General features: G+C 36.3%; 1 protein-coding gene across 1 annotated transcript in view; it reads left to right on the top strand.

Annotated features, from left to right (window-relative positions):
- Window positions 1-8,233: 8,233 nt before the first annotated feature.
- The window catches only part of GNAT3 (G protein subunit alpha transducin 3), a 46,332-nt gene continuing 40,786 nt past the window's right edge, over window positions 8,234-13,779 (top strand). The window contains exon 1 of the mRNA XM_006088719.1: window positions 8,234-8,419. Within this exon, the coding sequence (XP_006088781.1) occupies window positions 8,302-8,419 (118 nt within the window). The 5' untranslated portion in view covers window positions 8,234-8,301. The remainder of the gene's footprint in view (window positions 8,420-13,779) is intronic.

The raw sequence follows: 13,779 nt of genomic DNA, 5'->3' as shown, positions 1-13,779 counted from the left end.
ATTTGTTGATGATTAGCCATTCTGACAGGTGTGAGATGGTACCTCATTGTTGTTTTGATTTGCATCTCTCGGATGATTAGTGACTTTGAGCATGTTTCATATGTCTCTTGGCTTTCTGAATGTCCTCTTTTGAAAGGTTTCTATTTAGATCCTTTGCCCATTTTTTGATTGGATTGTTTATCTTCTTTTTGTTAAGTTGTATGAGTTCCCTATAAATTTTGGAGATTAGGCCCTTATCAGATATGACGTTGGCAAATATGTTTTCCCACGCAGTGGGTTTTCTTGTTGTTTTGTTGATGGTTTCTTTTGCTGTGCAGAAGCTTTTTATTTTGATGTAGTCCCATTTGTTCATTTTCTCTTTAGTTTCAAGTGCCCTAGGAGCTGTATCAGTGAAGAAATTGCTTTGGCATATGTCTGAGATTTTGTGGCCTTTGGATTCTTCTAGAATTTTTATGGTTTCCTGTCGTACATTTAAGTCCTTTATCCATTTTGAGTTTATTCTTGTGTATGGTGTAAGTTGGTGGTCTAGTTTCATTTCCTTGCATATATCTGTCCAATTTTCCCAACACCATTTATTGAAGAGACTATCTTGGCTCCATTGTATGTTCTTGCCTCCTTTGAAATTTTAACTATAACTCAAAGTCTAGCTGAAAGCATAACTTTCTCTTTTGAATTCATTAAATCTTGTTTGTGTTTGTATATGTGTGTATACAATTAATTTGACATTGACCATAATCCTTTTCAGCCACAATTGTTTTTCCATGTGCACTTGATTATTGACTTAACTATATTTTGTAGTCATCAGGTGTGTCATCCTTTAGTATAACCATAGTTCAGAATTTTAGTAGAGATGTAAATAGGGTTGAATAGGCAAAGATATCATTTAAGGATTTCCAAGGGAAAAATAATTCAATGGAGACATGAAATTATTATTTAGCAAGCATCAAAAAAGGAGAAAAATGCACAGTTATTAAAACAGATTAATTCATCTTCCTGCTATCATCGAGCAAGTAGTAATGCCTCTCTGACCACTAGATGAATAGAAAATAGAAACTATGACAAAAAATATGAAAATACTGGAACATGAGTTAGTGTCAGGAGAGTAATGGCTGTGTGGTTGCTTTCAGACTTTCATGAGTTTCGGGTGGTGTGCCAAAAGAGAAAAATTGCCATGTAGCATGGGTCATAGAAAGAAGACCAATATTGGTACATACAGTAAAGGTGGGAAGTAGAAAATATGACTGTGGTATTGATGCCTGTTGCTGAGAGTCATCAATTCACTGAAGACAATGTCAGTCCAAAGGTGATTAATCACCAACTTAGTGCAAAACCCAGAGGATCAACTGAGTGGCATAAAAAGGTACTCTCATCTCCTATAGTGAAGATGGAGGTAGAACAAGTAATAATCAGACACAGGACTTAATTAATTATAAGGTTAGAAAAGTTCCATAGAAAATTGAATTTTCAACTTTGGCAAGACTGCTATATCAAACTCAAGGTCCTCATTTTAAAAAAAGGCGGGGGAGGGGACCCAGACCCAGAGTCAGAATAGTGACGCCTGGGTTGCTGCATCAAAAAAAATCTTGAATCCTTAGATTTCACTTGGACCCTCTGGGTTGGCAAAAGTGGTACTCTCTTCCCTATTAAAGGCTAGCACTCCCCCTTGCCTGAAGACAATGCAAAGGCCTTTGTCAGATGACATTCAACCTAGTGAGAATCTATGCCCACTGCTCCTAGAGATCTGGTCAGTAACTATGATCCACTTATGACATAACCTGGCCAAGAAGTTCTGGACCTGTTATCAAAAGAAAGAGCCCGCAGACCAGAAAAGCAGCAGAAACTAACCAACATGTAGGAGCTGGAAGAGAGTGTATGTGTTTATGATTATATTCTAATGGTCAAAGGAAGGTGGAACATAAAGATGAATAAAGGAGAGGTATTGTAGGAAAGCCCCTTCCTGTATTATAGGGTGCCAATACCCTGGGAGATTATGTTAACATGTTTTCTAGGATGGCTCTTGGAAACCTGGCTATAGAATTGTTCCCTGACAAATGGTAGACAAAGGCAACAGAAGGCTGAGAGAAGTTGGCATCCTAGTTTGAGAAACCAACAGACTTTAGAACAGTGGTTCTCAATCTTGGGTGCACATTAAAATAGTAAGAAATGTACTAGTGAGAGGGGATTTCAGTATTATTAAGACAGTTTTTATAGGCAGGGGTTAATGGTAGAAAATGCAGTTAGAGACCTAGGCTTCCTCAAAGCAATGGAATAAGAATGCAAAATAATAGAGACCAAGTGCCAGCATTAATTATGAGAACCAAAGTAGGTGTAATATTGTAATGATAGTCATGATAAGAGTGATAGCTAGGAGAGCCTGATGTGCAGGGACCTATGGAAATAGTTAATAAAACAAAGTAGTCCCAAAGCCAAAATAAATGAGCAGGCAATATGAGTATTGCTCAACTTAACCAGAAAAGTCAAGTGTAATCATTAGGAGGGTAATGTCAAAAAATATCATGATCCCTTGCCCTATTTTCAGACCTAAGCTATTTCTCAAGCCATAACCCAATTACTGAAAGTTTCTCACAAAGGAGAAATTTTCAACTAAGACAAATGTATACAGTGAAGATTTACTAAAGGTATTTTATGAGATCTGAGTGGACCTTGATACTTGGGAACCAGCAGTAATATCATGGCCATCATGTTACAGTAGAGACATACGGTTGTCAGGTAATAAATGGTGACCTAGACCATATCAAGGTTACAGTGGTCCAGTGGATTCACAGACCCAGACAGTAGTCATTTCTCAAGTCCCCGAGTGTATAATTGGAATGAATATACATGGCATTTGGCAGAATCCACAAAATCACTTTTTTTTATTTGTACAGTGAGTTATCATAGTGAATCATATCAAGTGGAATCTTCTGATATTCCCCAGCTATTATGACCCTTAAAGGGGATATATGGGTCCAGTTCTTCATTTCATATGCATATGAACAACTCAGCTTGGGATCTCTCATAGGATTGGCTAATGCTCTGTTGCAATTACATTACAATCCAATTTCTCCTTCTGCCAGTATTTCTTCCTTCAGTCATTTATATGGATTGTTCCAAAGGACACATTCCAATAAACTTTCTATATGCATTTTTCTATCTTAAACTCAGTTTCATGGAACTTAATTTAAAACAATGACCTTATTTATTCCCTGAACATCCTAAATAATAAAAGGCTAATATGCAAATTATCCCTTCAGGAGTTCGACCAACCAGGAGTTCAACCGTTCGTTATGGTGTGTGCTGACCACCAGGGAGCAGCATGGGACAAAGGAAGGCCCTGGCCAGCAGCTGGCAGCAGGGGGAAGGAAGGCCCCGATTGGCCCTGAACTCCAGCCAGGCCTAGGGACCCTACCCGTGCATGAATTTCATACACCGGGCCTCTAGTATTATATAAAATTGTAATCTCTTATGCTCTCCACCACCCCATACTCTCTATGCCCATTCTGTTTTTGTTTTTTCTTAACATCACCATTTAAATTCTATGAACTTTAAATACTGATCATGTTTATTGTCTGTGTGAACCCTGTACATACTCACACACTATAGAATTTAAGTATTTGAGATATCTGACTGTTTTATTTACCAATGAATCTTCAATGCCTGCTACATAACAATTGTTGAATATATCAATTGTTGAATAAGTGAATTCATGCAGCTCTAGAAGTAATATTTCACACTTGCAATCATTTGGGAAGCAGAATTATATATTTCCAAGGAGGAGCAAAATGCTGTCAAACATCATATATTCATTGATCACTCATTATTCACTAATTATTTCAGTAAACACTATTTTCTTCTGTGTACTCTCAGGTACACAGAAGAGAAGAACCAGAGAGCACAATTACTGAAAAGTATCCTGACCATTTAATGAGGAAGGACAAATTCACTGGCAGAACATTCCTCTTAGGAATTTGGAAAGTAAAGAATCACCCAATGGGTGTCAGTAGATGTGAAGCACAATGGAGAACATGTACCTTAGGTTCTTTCTTAAAGATTGGGTACTATGAGAAAAGTCAGCTATGGAAGAACAAGATATTCTTAGTGAAGAAAATAAAAGCACGAGTGAAAGGTAAATTGGGACACCTAATTAGGAAACAGATAATAGTGGAGCTAAACTAGAGAATGTGTTAGGAAAAGTACCCGGAAATATATTTGCATTGTTGGGTTCTACTAACTAGATTAATGAGAGTATAACGGCAGGACTAAGATAGGTGTCAGTAAAAAATAAAGGGTTCTTTGTGGTTTTTTTTTTTCAATAAGAAAAGTATAATAATAAAACTTGGGCTTTAGAGAATTTAACCTGGCACATACAGGTTAGACTGGGATAGGGCAGAGACCAGAATCATGAAACCAAAATAGGTGGTGGTTGCAATCATCAGGACTGAGATTACTGAGAAATAAGATTCAGGGAACATGTAGTGGAAATGCTGTATTAAAGGCACATATGAAAAATCTTGAAAGAGTCGGAGTTTGGGACAAGAAGAGGCCCCTTGGGAAATAATTCTGACTCTCATCTTCTTTGTCAGTTAGGCTTATAACATTTTTTATTTCCAAAAATCATTATATATAATCACATCCTAATCCATAAAGAAGAGTATATGGCATAAGTAAGGTGGAAATACTCAACTACAATGAATAAAAATACACATTTGTATCACCTCTTAAGACATAAGAGCGGCTTAATATTGGCATTGTAAACTTATTGCACTATCTGAATGTGCTAATTTGAAACGGCAAGTTTTGTTTGCCCTATTCCCTCCAGATCAAAAGACTTCTCTCAGAAGTCCCCCAAGACATGAACTATCTGGAGGAAATACCATGCACAGAGCTCCCAGAAGTGCACATCTGAGTACCATTAGCAAAGGAGAGAGGGTTTGCCGCAAATTCCATGGGGATATGCAAGGATAAAAGTCATCGCTAAGGCAGCTAGGACTCAAACTACCCAGGGACCCAATACTTGAAGTAAACAATTCCTATAAGATATGAAAACAAAATAAAAACAAATACAGATAGCAGCCTGTATTGATAATTTCCAGAAGGAAATTGAGCCTTTGTAGTCACATGTCACTTGCTCAGGGGAAATCCAGTTTGATAACTGCAGAAGCCCAGGTGATACCAACAAAAGAGACATCTGCAGAAGCATAGGTTAAAATCTCCATATTAAAAGCAGATGGGAAATAATTGCATGTCACTGCAAGCTAGCTATTGAGTAATACATTTAAAATAGTGATTACTCAACGTTTTCAAAAGCTAGTGTCTTCTTCTGAAGGTTCCACAGAGACCTTGACCCAAAATAGCAAGAGGATGTATTACTCATGCCACCAGGCTTGTGGGTTTTCAGTGACCTTTAGCGCTGAGGGCTCATTCTCTGTATTTTAGTTTAAGTCCATTTTTCTTTCTTGCACAGCCTGGTACCAAAAGAAGATATTCCAAATCAGGTGATGCTGTGATTTTAAAAAGAAAACCCAACAAGGTGCTTAGAAGTCATTTTCAATAATTATTCTAAAAAAATCACGATGTTCCAACATAATGTCTCCTGCTTTCCGTGGGTGTGTGCGTGGGTTGTGCATCCAAGGTTGTGTGTGAGCACATGTATGCACACAGGGCAATCTGTCTCTTTTAGCTGGTTAATATGTGGAACTCTAACATGACAGTGTCTGTGATAGTTGCTTATCTTCTAAAATAAAATTTATGGCCATATGTTTCCCTGAATAAAAAGCATCTAATTTCCTATTGTCATCTTCTATCAAATTTTCCTCATTATGGAACAAGATTTAAAGACAGAAAGGGAATGTGCTGGTGTTATTTTTAAGGCTGATAAAAAAAGTGTAAATGTTGGGCTAACAGTTGTAATTGTATTTATTGACATTATTTCAGACTAACATTGGAGATCTTCACTGAAATTTTTAAATAACTCTAAAATTTCTAGGGTATTGCAAGAGACCAATTATGACATTGAACCTTAGGAAGAATCCCTAACTGTACTGTCACCTCAGCATAGCACAAGAAAAAGAGACCCTAAGTCTCTATCAATGATTAGCAAGAAATCATTTTTTTTAACATTTCCTATGGCTAGCACTGTGCAAAATAATCTGGAAGACATCCAAGTTAATAAGATATTACCACCACTCTAGTGGAATTTATTATTTTACTTTCCTCATTTTCTTAATTCCAGAAAGCTGTAATCCTAAGTGAAGCAACATGGACTAAAAACTCCAGCTTATTAGTGAAGCTGTGTCCCAGGCACCCAGGGGGAGAGGGCTGAGGAAAGAACCTTCCTTTCCTCTCTGGTTCACCCAAACTCCCTCCCCTAAATATAGACGCATCTTGATATTTTTGTCAAGAATTTTTAGTCACTGATGAAAAAAATCACATCATAATCACATAATGTTAATGATGAAAGATTCTGGGATACACCGAAAAGTGGAAATTCGTAATTTTATATGATGAAGAAAACATACACTTCTACTCCTGAAAAAGTTGGTCAGTTTTAGCCAGTAACTCTCTTAGAAGACTTAGTGAAACCCATACCCTTTCAAAACCAGGGTATGTCCCCATCAAAAAGCTATGGGGTATATTTATTTGAAATAAAATTATAGGAAGTATCTAGACTAGACAGTTCATAATTGCTATGGGACATCCAAGAATCTTGTGTACTCAGGGTACTATGTGTATTCAATCTTGATATAAGAACAATAGGCGAAAAGAGATTTATTCCAATGTTTGTGTTCTTCTGTGTTGCTATCAGAGTAAACTCTGTTCATGAGTGAGTATAAATAAACTAGTCAGTGCAAATCATGTCCCTCAGGAGCAGGCCCTTTGCATTGTAAAAGCAATGCTACATGATTTACACAAATCCTTGCATACCGACCTTTCCACAGCTTTGTACTATCATAACATGGCTTTGTAGGGATAAAATTCAGCAAGTTTTGACTATGCTTATGTATCTGCAACTTAATATTTTTGTGAAAAAATAAACAAAGCAGGAATATGTATTTAATTTGGCAGCCTATTTCCTTCTTGTATGAATATGCAAAAACCCACCTGTTCAAACTTTGCACATGATCCACAAGAAGAACAGCACTGACATGTTGATGGACTAACTATATTCTAGCATTTTCTGGTTAGGCACATTCACAGATCCCAAAATGTACATTGAATAATTTGCTGGCACAGGTAGCCATGTCTGTTTCTAAGGAAAATATTGATTGAATACCTAACAAGAACTTTATGCTTCAAATAAACAAAAAAAAATTATACAGCATAATCTCTGTCCCCAAGCTTGTAGGTCTTCAAGAAGTACATGGTACCTATGATGGTAGTTGAAAGGCATGGAACATATTTAGATGTATTTACTCTTCTTTTTCAGGAAGAATCAAATTACCTACTGTTTCAAAGAACGTTGCTTTTTTATTCCCTTTATACCAAATCAATAAAAGTCCTTCCAGAACAACAGCTGTTGCTTAATGGCCCTAAAGAGTCAATGCACTGCCGAAATTGAACACAGTTCAGTGTCAACACCAAGTGGGTCCTCAATTAAAGTTGATGGATTGACTTTCTCAGGAACAGTAAAAGCTCAATTTATGGAAATGCATCCTGTGAGACTAAAATCAATAATTTAAGAGCACTGTGTGTTGAATTCTATGTGACAGTACAATAATATGTATAACTATAAGAACTACATCTTTTTCATCTTTTGAAGTTGTTTTCTAGTGAATCAACAGATACTGAGATTCTCATTAATGTTGTATCATAATCTAATCACAATGAGACTAAAAATTTGGATGATTGAATATAAATATTCTGATAGTAATATTAAATTAATTATGAAGAATTTGGAGACTCAAACATCTAAAGATAAGATGCAAGCTTGTTGTTTAGTTATCAGAACTTAAAATCACAGTAATAAAGATGGCCTATTAGGGTGAGATATTTTGTTTGAAATGCTCATTGCATATTATCTTCAGTATATAGATTTTGACAACTTTTTACATATTCATATGCCATTGGTTAAGGAAGATGGACAGATTTTTAAAGATGAACCAGAAATAGCCATTTAATTTGATCGGGTGACACCCTTAGATCAGGTGACAGCTCAGAAAGCAACTCCTTAGTCAAAGTAGAATCTTTGAGCATGAGGGAATGGTCTGTTGGGTACTTTAGCAGAGAACTGCTCTTGCAACCTACATTCCAACCAGAGTTGTGCTCTACATCTGGAAAAGTTTGAGCAAATAATCTGACGTGATGGGAAGCGGTATTAGTTCAGAGAGTAAGGAGTCAGCCAAAAGGTCAAAAGAACTGGAGAAAAAGCTTCAGGAAGATGCTGAGCGAGATGCAAGAACTGTAAAGTTGTTGCTACTAGGTAACATTTTACTTCCTTTTGCTTTCAGATCCCTGATGTTTTCTTCAATTGTGTTGTGTTTACTTTCCTGAAGTTTAATTTTAAGTGTAATGCCTTATGGGATATTTATTATGAAAATGTGGAAATAGACTTTATGTGCACTTTGTACATATTTACTCATTTTTATTTAGTATTTTATTACGTTTTTATTAAGTAGAGAGAAAATATTAGATGACTCAATTTCTCTGTCAATAATACAATTTATTATAATTAAGAGAAAACTCATATACATTTATTATTTTATTGCTTCCTATCATAGCTCAATGTCTGTTTTTTAATACCGGAAACAATCCTTTAATTACAAGTTATAAAGGTTTGTGTTATTTTATTTGAACAGAAATACATTGTTTGATAGTCAAGTTAATGTTATTTAATTACTTGTGCTGCTAAAACCAATTAGTCTGAAGTTATTTAAATAGTAATGATAAGGTACTTAAAATTATATTAATAATATTACTCAGGCTTCTGAACCCAAACTGTGATATTGTCTGAAAAATACTCCATTTAAATCCTTTAAGGATACTTATATATTCATTGAGGTAAGAAATTAGGTCTCTTCTGTCTTTTCAGTCCCTCAAAACTCAGCACAATATTTTACCACAGCTATAAATTCAATAAATTTTCAATGAATTGAAAGATAGAAAATAACCTATAAACCACACATTTTTCTAAACATTAAAAGATTCACCTGTAGTGGTCATTGGAAGAGAAATACGTTTTTGAAATAAAAATAAAGACCTATAACAGGATACAAAACAAGAGCTTTATTTTAACCATAGTTGTATGTTCCTCCTGCTCCTAGTTATGCACAAAAGGACTTCATTTCCGAATTGTGACATTTCACGCTAAATGTCCTCATACTTTATTAAATTTATTGGAGTGACATTGGTTAATAGGTTTCAAGTATACATTTCGATGATACTTGAATTGTATATTGCATTGTGTGCCCACCACCCAAAGTCAAATCAGCTGCCATCACCATATATCCTTTATCCTTATCCTTTCCTACCCTTCCACCCCCTTCCCTCTGGTAACCACCATACTGTGGTCTGTCTATGAGTTCCAGTTATATATTCCACATCTGAGTGAAAGGATATGGTTTTTAGCTTTTACTGAATGATACACTTTGCTTAGCATAATAGTCTCACTTTTTTTAAATTGTCCTTTTGCTCCCAGTGGCAAGTGTCTCAGACACCAGCTGTGGGATTCCCAGCACTTGTTCCTCAAAGGAAAGGACATATTCTCTCCCTTCATGCACAGGTGCTGTAGCTGCACACTTGTCCATAGCACTTGCAAGTAACCACCTAGAGCATCGGTTCTCAACCTGTGGGTCACGACCCCTTTGGGGGTCGAACGACCCTTTCACAGGGGTCGCCTAAATATGTCCTGCATATCAGATATTTACATTACGGTTCATAACAGTAGCAAAATTACAGTTATGAAGTAGCAACGAAAATAATTTTATGGTTGGGGGTCACCACCACATGAGGAACATTAAAGGGTCGCGGCATTAGGAAGGTTGAGAACCACTGACCTAGAGGTTGTTAACTTAAAGGATGTTGGGGCCAGCTCTTATGAAACCAGCAAACATACTTTCCCTAAAACTCCAAAGTATACTAAGAGGCTTTGATCAAGAGTGAAAGTAATATGGACATAGAAAAAGCAAATAAAATGTGAGAGGGAAAGTCAAGCAGTCCTATAAACATCATTAGTGTTGTTGGTTTTTTCCTTCAGGTCTAAAACCTTTACTTCTTTAATTTTCTATGTGTTTATATTGTCAATACCACACTATATTTTTTCAATGCTGGCATCTGAGTTTTATTATTTTAAAACATTATTCCAATTTTCTGGCTCTTATAAACATAAACCTATATGAAGTCTAAAGATTTTTAAGAATCTAGTTTAAATGAGCTTACATTTGCTCATTTGTTCATTAAGTTAATAAACATTTTCAAAATTTGCAGAGGGTTGCACTTATTCAAAAATGTATATTTTGGCCCAGTCAGTGTGGGTCAGTGGTTGAGCATGGAATTATGAACCAGGAGATCACAGTTCGATTCCTAGTCAGGGCACACGCCCAGGTTGAGGGCTCAATCCTCAGGGGGAGGCGAGGGGAAAGGGGGCGGGCAGGGAGGGGGGATTGTGTGGGAGGCAGCCAATCAGTGATTCTCTCTCATCATTGATGTTTTTCTCCCTCTCCCTTCCTCTCTGAAATCAATAAAAATATTTTTTCAAAAAAAAAAAAAGAAAAAAGAATGGCAGATGGCAGCATCTAATAGCTTTCTATAATGTCCCTTTTCCCCAACAGGCAAAAAGCACTTAGGCAAATGTTTTGCACATATTTGGTTGTTTGTTTTAGATTAATTTATCTCTAATAATCAGGATAGTTTAAACATTGACTCACAGGTCTCTCACATACAAGATGTAAACCACTTATGAAGGTATTCCATATGTAGACAAATGATGATATTTGCTAATGAGATTAAATATCCTGTCTCGCTACAAATGACTCTTGTTAACTATAATTTAATAGAACCTCTTTACATACTAATATCACAGAACATTTTTATATATACTTTTTCATTCAAACTCTGAACTATTGATTGAAGAACAGTATGTACCTTTTAAAACATATAACAACATGAGCAGTTAACAAAAAGTTTTACACCCCTCCAAACTTCTAGGAGAAAAGGAGGGTAGTGAAACCTTTACTTGTGTAGAGACCCCATGTTCTACATAAAATAAAATATGCTTCCATTTAAGATTTTAGACTTAAATTCAGAACCCATCTCCTATTTAAGCTTTCTCCAAATACTGACTCATAAATATATCAAATAGAATTTGAACCCAGAGAAATAGGATTCAAGATAAAACTGAGGGTGAGACTCATCAAAGTATAATGATATTCATTTTATTTATTAGATACTGAAGCTAACAAAGTAGAAGTCATGGGTTTAATTTCAGCCTCAATGTTTTATATTCAAATAGAATAAATTTGCTATTTAGAACTGTTCCCCCTTTAATATATCTGGACATGTCACTCTCTGACCATTATTTTATATTGTGCTAGAGGCCTGGTGCATGAATTCATGCACAAGTGGGGTTCAGCCAGCCTGCCCCAATGGGGGCTGATTGGGTTGAGCTGGTGGGGGGAGGGGATGCGGGAGGTCAGCCACCCCCGGGGCCACAGGAGGTCGGCCGGCCCCGCCCCCAATGGGGGGGGCGATTGGGGACGGGGATGGTCAGGGGGGCCGCAGGTGGTTGGCTGGCTGGCCACACCCCTTATTGGGGGCAGGGGGCTGATCGGGAGCCAGGCCAGCCAGGGAGAGAGGCTGCCGCAGTTCATGTCATAGTGACCGGTCGTTCTGGTCATTCCAGTAGATCCATCATTCTGGTAGCTTGGCTTTTATATATGTAGATTCTCTCTCATACTTTTCCACATTTTGTGAATTAGATCTTTGATTTAATTATATTTCCCTACAATCAAAGTCAGCTATATTAGCTATGTTCCTCTTAAAATTCTGAAATACTCTGTCCCCTTAATCTTCTACCTTAATTGACATCATAACTTCAACCCTGCATGATCCCTCAAAGGCTCTCCATTTACCATTGTTCTATGACACTATTTCCAATAACTTTCCCCACAGTGATGCTATTTAATAACTTTTCAGCCCTTCCTGCTGATCTAACACCCCTCCCAGGTAAACTTCTAATTCCCTTCATTTCCAAGTGTTGTAGAATAAAATGGTAGATCATTTTCAGTTTCCTGGCTGGCAAGTTGCTATTTTCAACTTTACCTGGGCCAATAATTATTTTACTTGTTCCTACTTTTCTGCTAAAATACTCCATAAGGCAGCTGTGTCTGCATTCCCAGCTTCACTGTCATCCAGAACCTCCTCCCCTCCCACCGCAGCCTAGGTGGTTACCCAGGCACAAGGTAGTGATTCATCATCTACTCCCACCAGTTTTAAGAAAGTAGTAGTATTTCATTTTCATTTAAGGCCAAGGTTTGTCTTTGGACCTCAGTATTTTTCAGTTTGTACTCTTTCTTGGGGACCCCATATTGGGGCATAACTATCACTTCTGGAAGAATGACTCTAACATCCATTCTTTTGTCCAGTTTCTTGATCCATATTTGCAAATTTCTATTATTTATCAATGACCTGATTGCACTTTGAGAGATCTCAAAAGACTTTTCTAAGGTTATCTTGCTGCCCATTCATCCCCAAAATTTGTTTTTAAGAATTCCCCAATTATATATTTTTTCCATTATCTCAACTCAATAGCTCAATCTTCTTTAGCTCCTTTTTTTTTCCTGATCCTTTGCCAAAAAATTTAGTTTTAGCTCTATCTCTGATAAAATGGTTCTCATATTTCTCTGTTTTTCTCACTGCTTCTGTTATGACTTTTAATATAAAAGAAATGAAATAGATATTATTATTTTGATTATTTAGAGAAGAAAATGAGAACTCAGGAAGGTAATTTAGTTTCTAAGATCACAAATTAGTTTAGAGGAGAACAAAGCCTTTTATTTTTATCTGTGTCAGTTTTAAATTAGTACCTGAATTCTAAGAACTATGAGAACATAGAACATGTCTGCGTTTACTCTCCCCTGCATTCCTGCTTAGCGCAGCATGCTTAGCACAGGGCAGCATGAATGCATGAAAAATACCAGAATCAGAGTGTAAAATATCTCTATAAGTTGTTCATAGTGATGTAAGCATATAATTGGTATCCATCTACCTATTATCCGTTTCTATCTAAAATAGGTCTGTGTGGGGGAAAAATCACATAATTCCATATTTTAGTTTCTTCATTTTTTAGCCTAAAGGTATATTAATAAGATAAGAAAGATGACATCTTATTAAAAATACTTCAAACTCAAAGAAGGCTCATGTTATGTTTTGAAAACAGAGTGTGGCAACAGCAGGTTTACAGTTGTGAGCATGCACAACTGTAAATCTACTTTTGCCCATCCATGCATGATCAGATATTTTTAAAACAAGTATAAAATTGGAAGCATTCAAATAAAACTTCACTAGAAAGTAAAGATAATACAGACCCACAATATTCTTTATCACAAGTGAAACATGCTTAGTTTGACTGATAAAGTATCTTACAGTTATGATGCTCATTATTAAGATATCACAGAAATAGGTAGCCAGACATTCTAATCATTATAGAAATATATCTGACACCACAAGCTTACTAATGTGATTCACTGAAAAAAACAACAATCCACAATATTACTTATTAAAATATTTACATTGATTTTAATCATCAGATAGTTACAGATTATTGGACACTATATTGAAGTTCAT

The sequence above is a fragment of the Myotis lucifugus genome, unplaced genomic scaffold (genome assembly GCF_000147115.1).
Source record: "Myotis lucifugus unplaced genomic scaffold, Myoluc2.0 scaffold_52, whole genome shotgun sequence".
In the NCBI taxonomy this organism is placed as follows: Eukaryota; Metazoa; Chordata; class Mammalia; order Chiroptera; family Vespertilionidae; genus Myotis; species Myotis lucifugus.
Note: the sequence above shows the minus strand (reverse complement) of the source record. Positions and strands in the feature narration are given on the sequence as shown.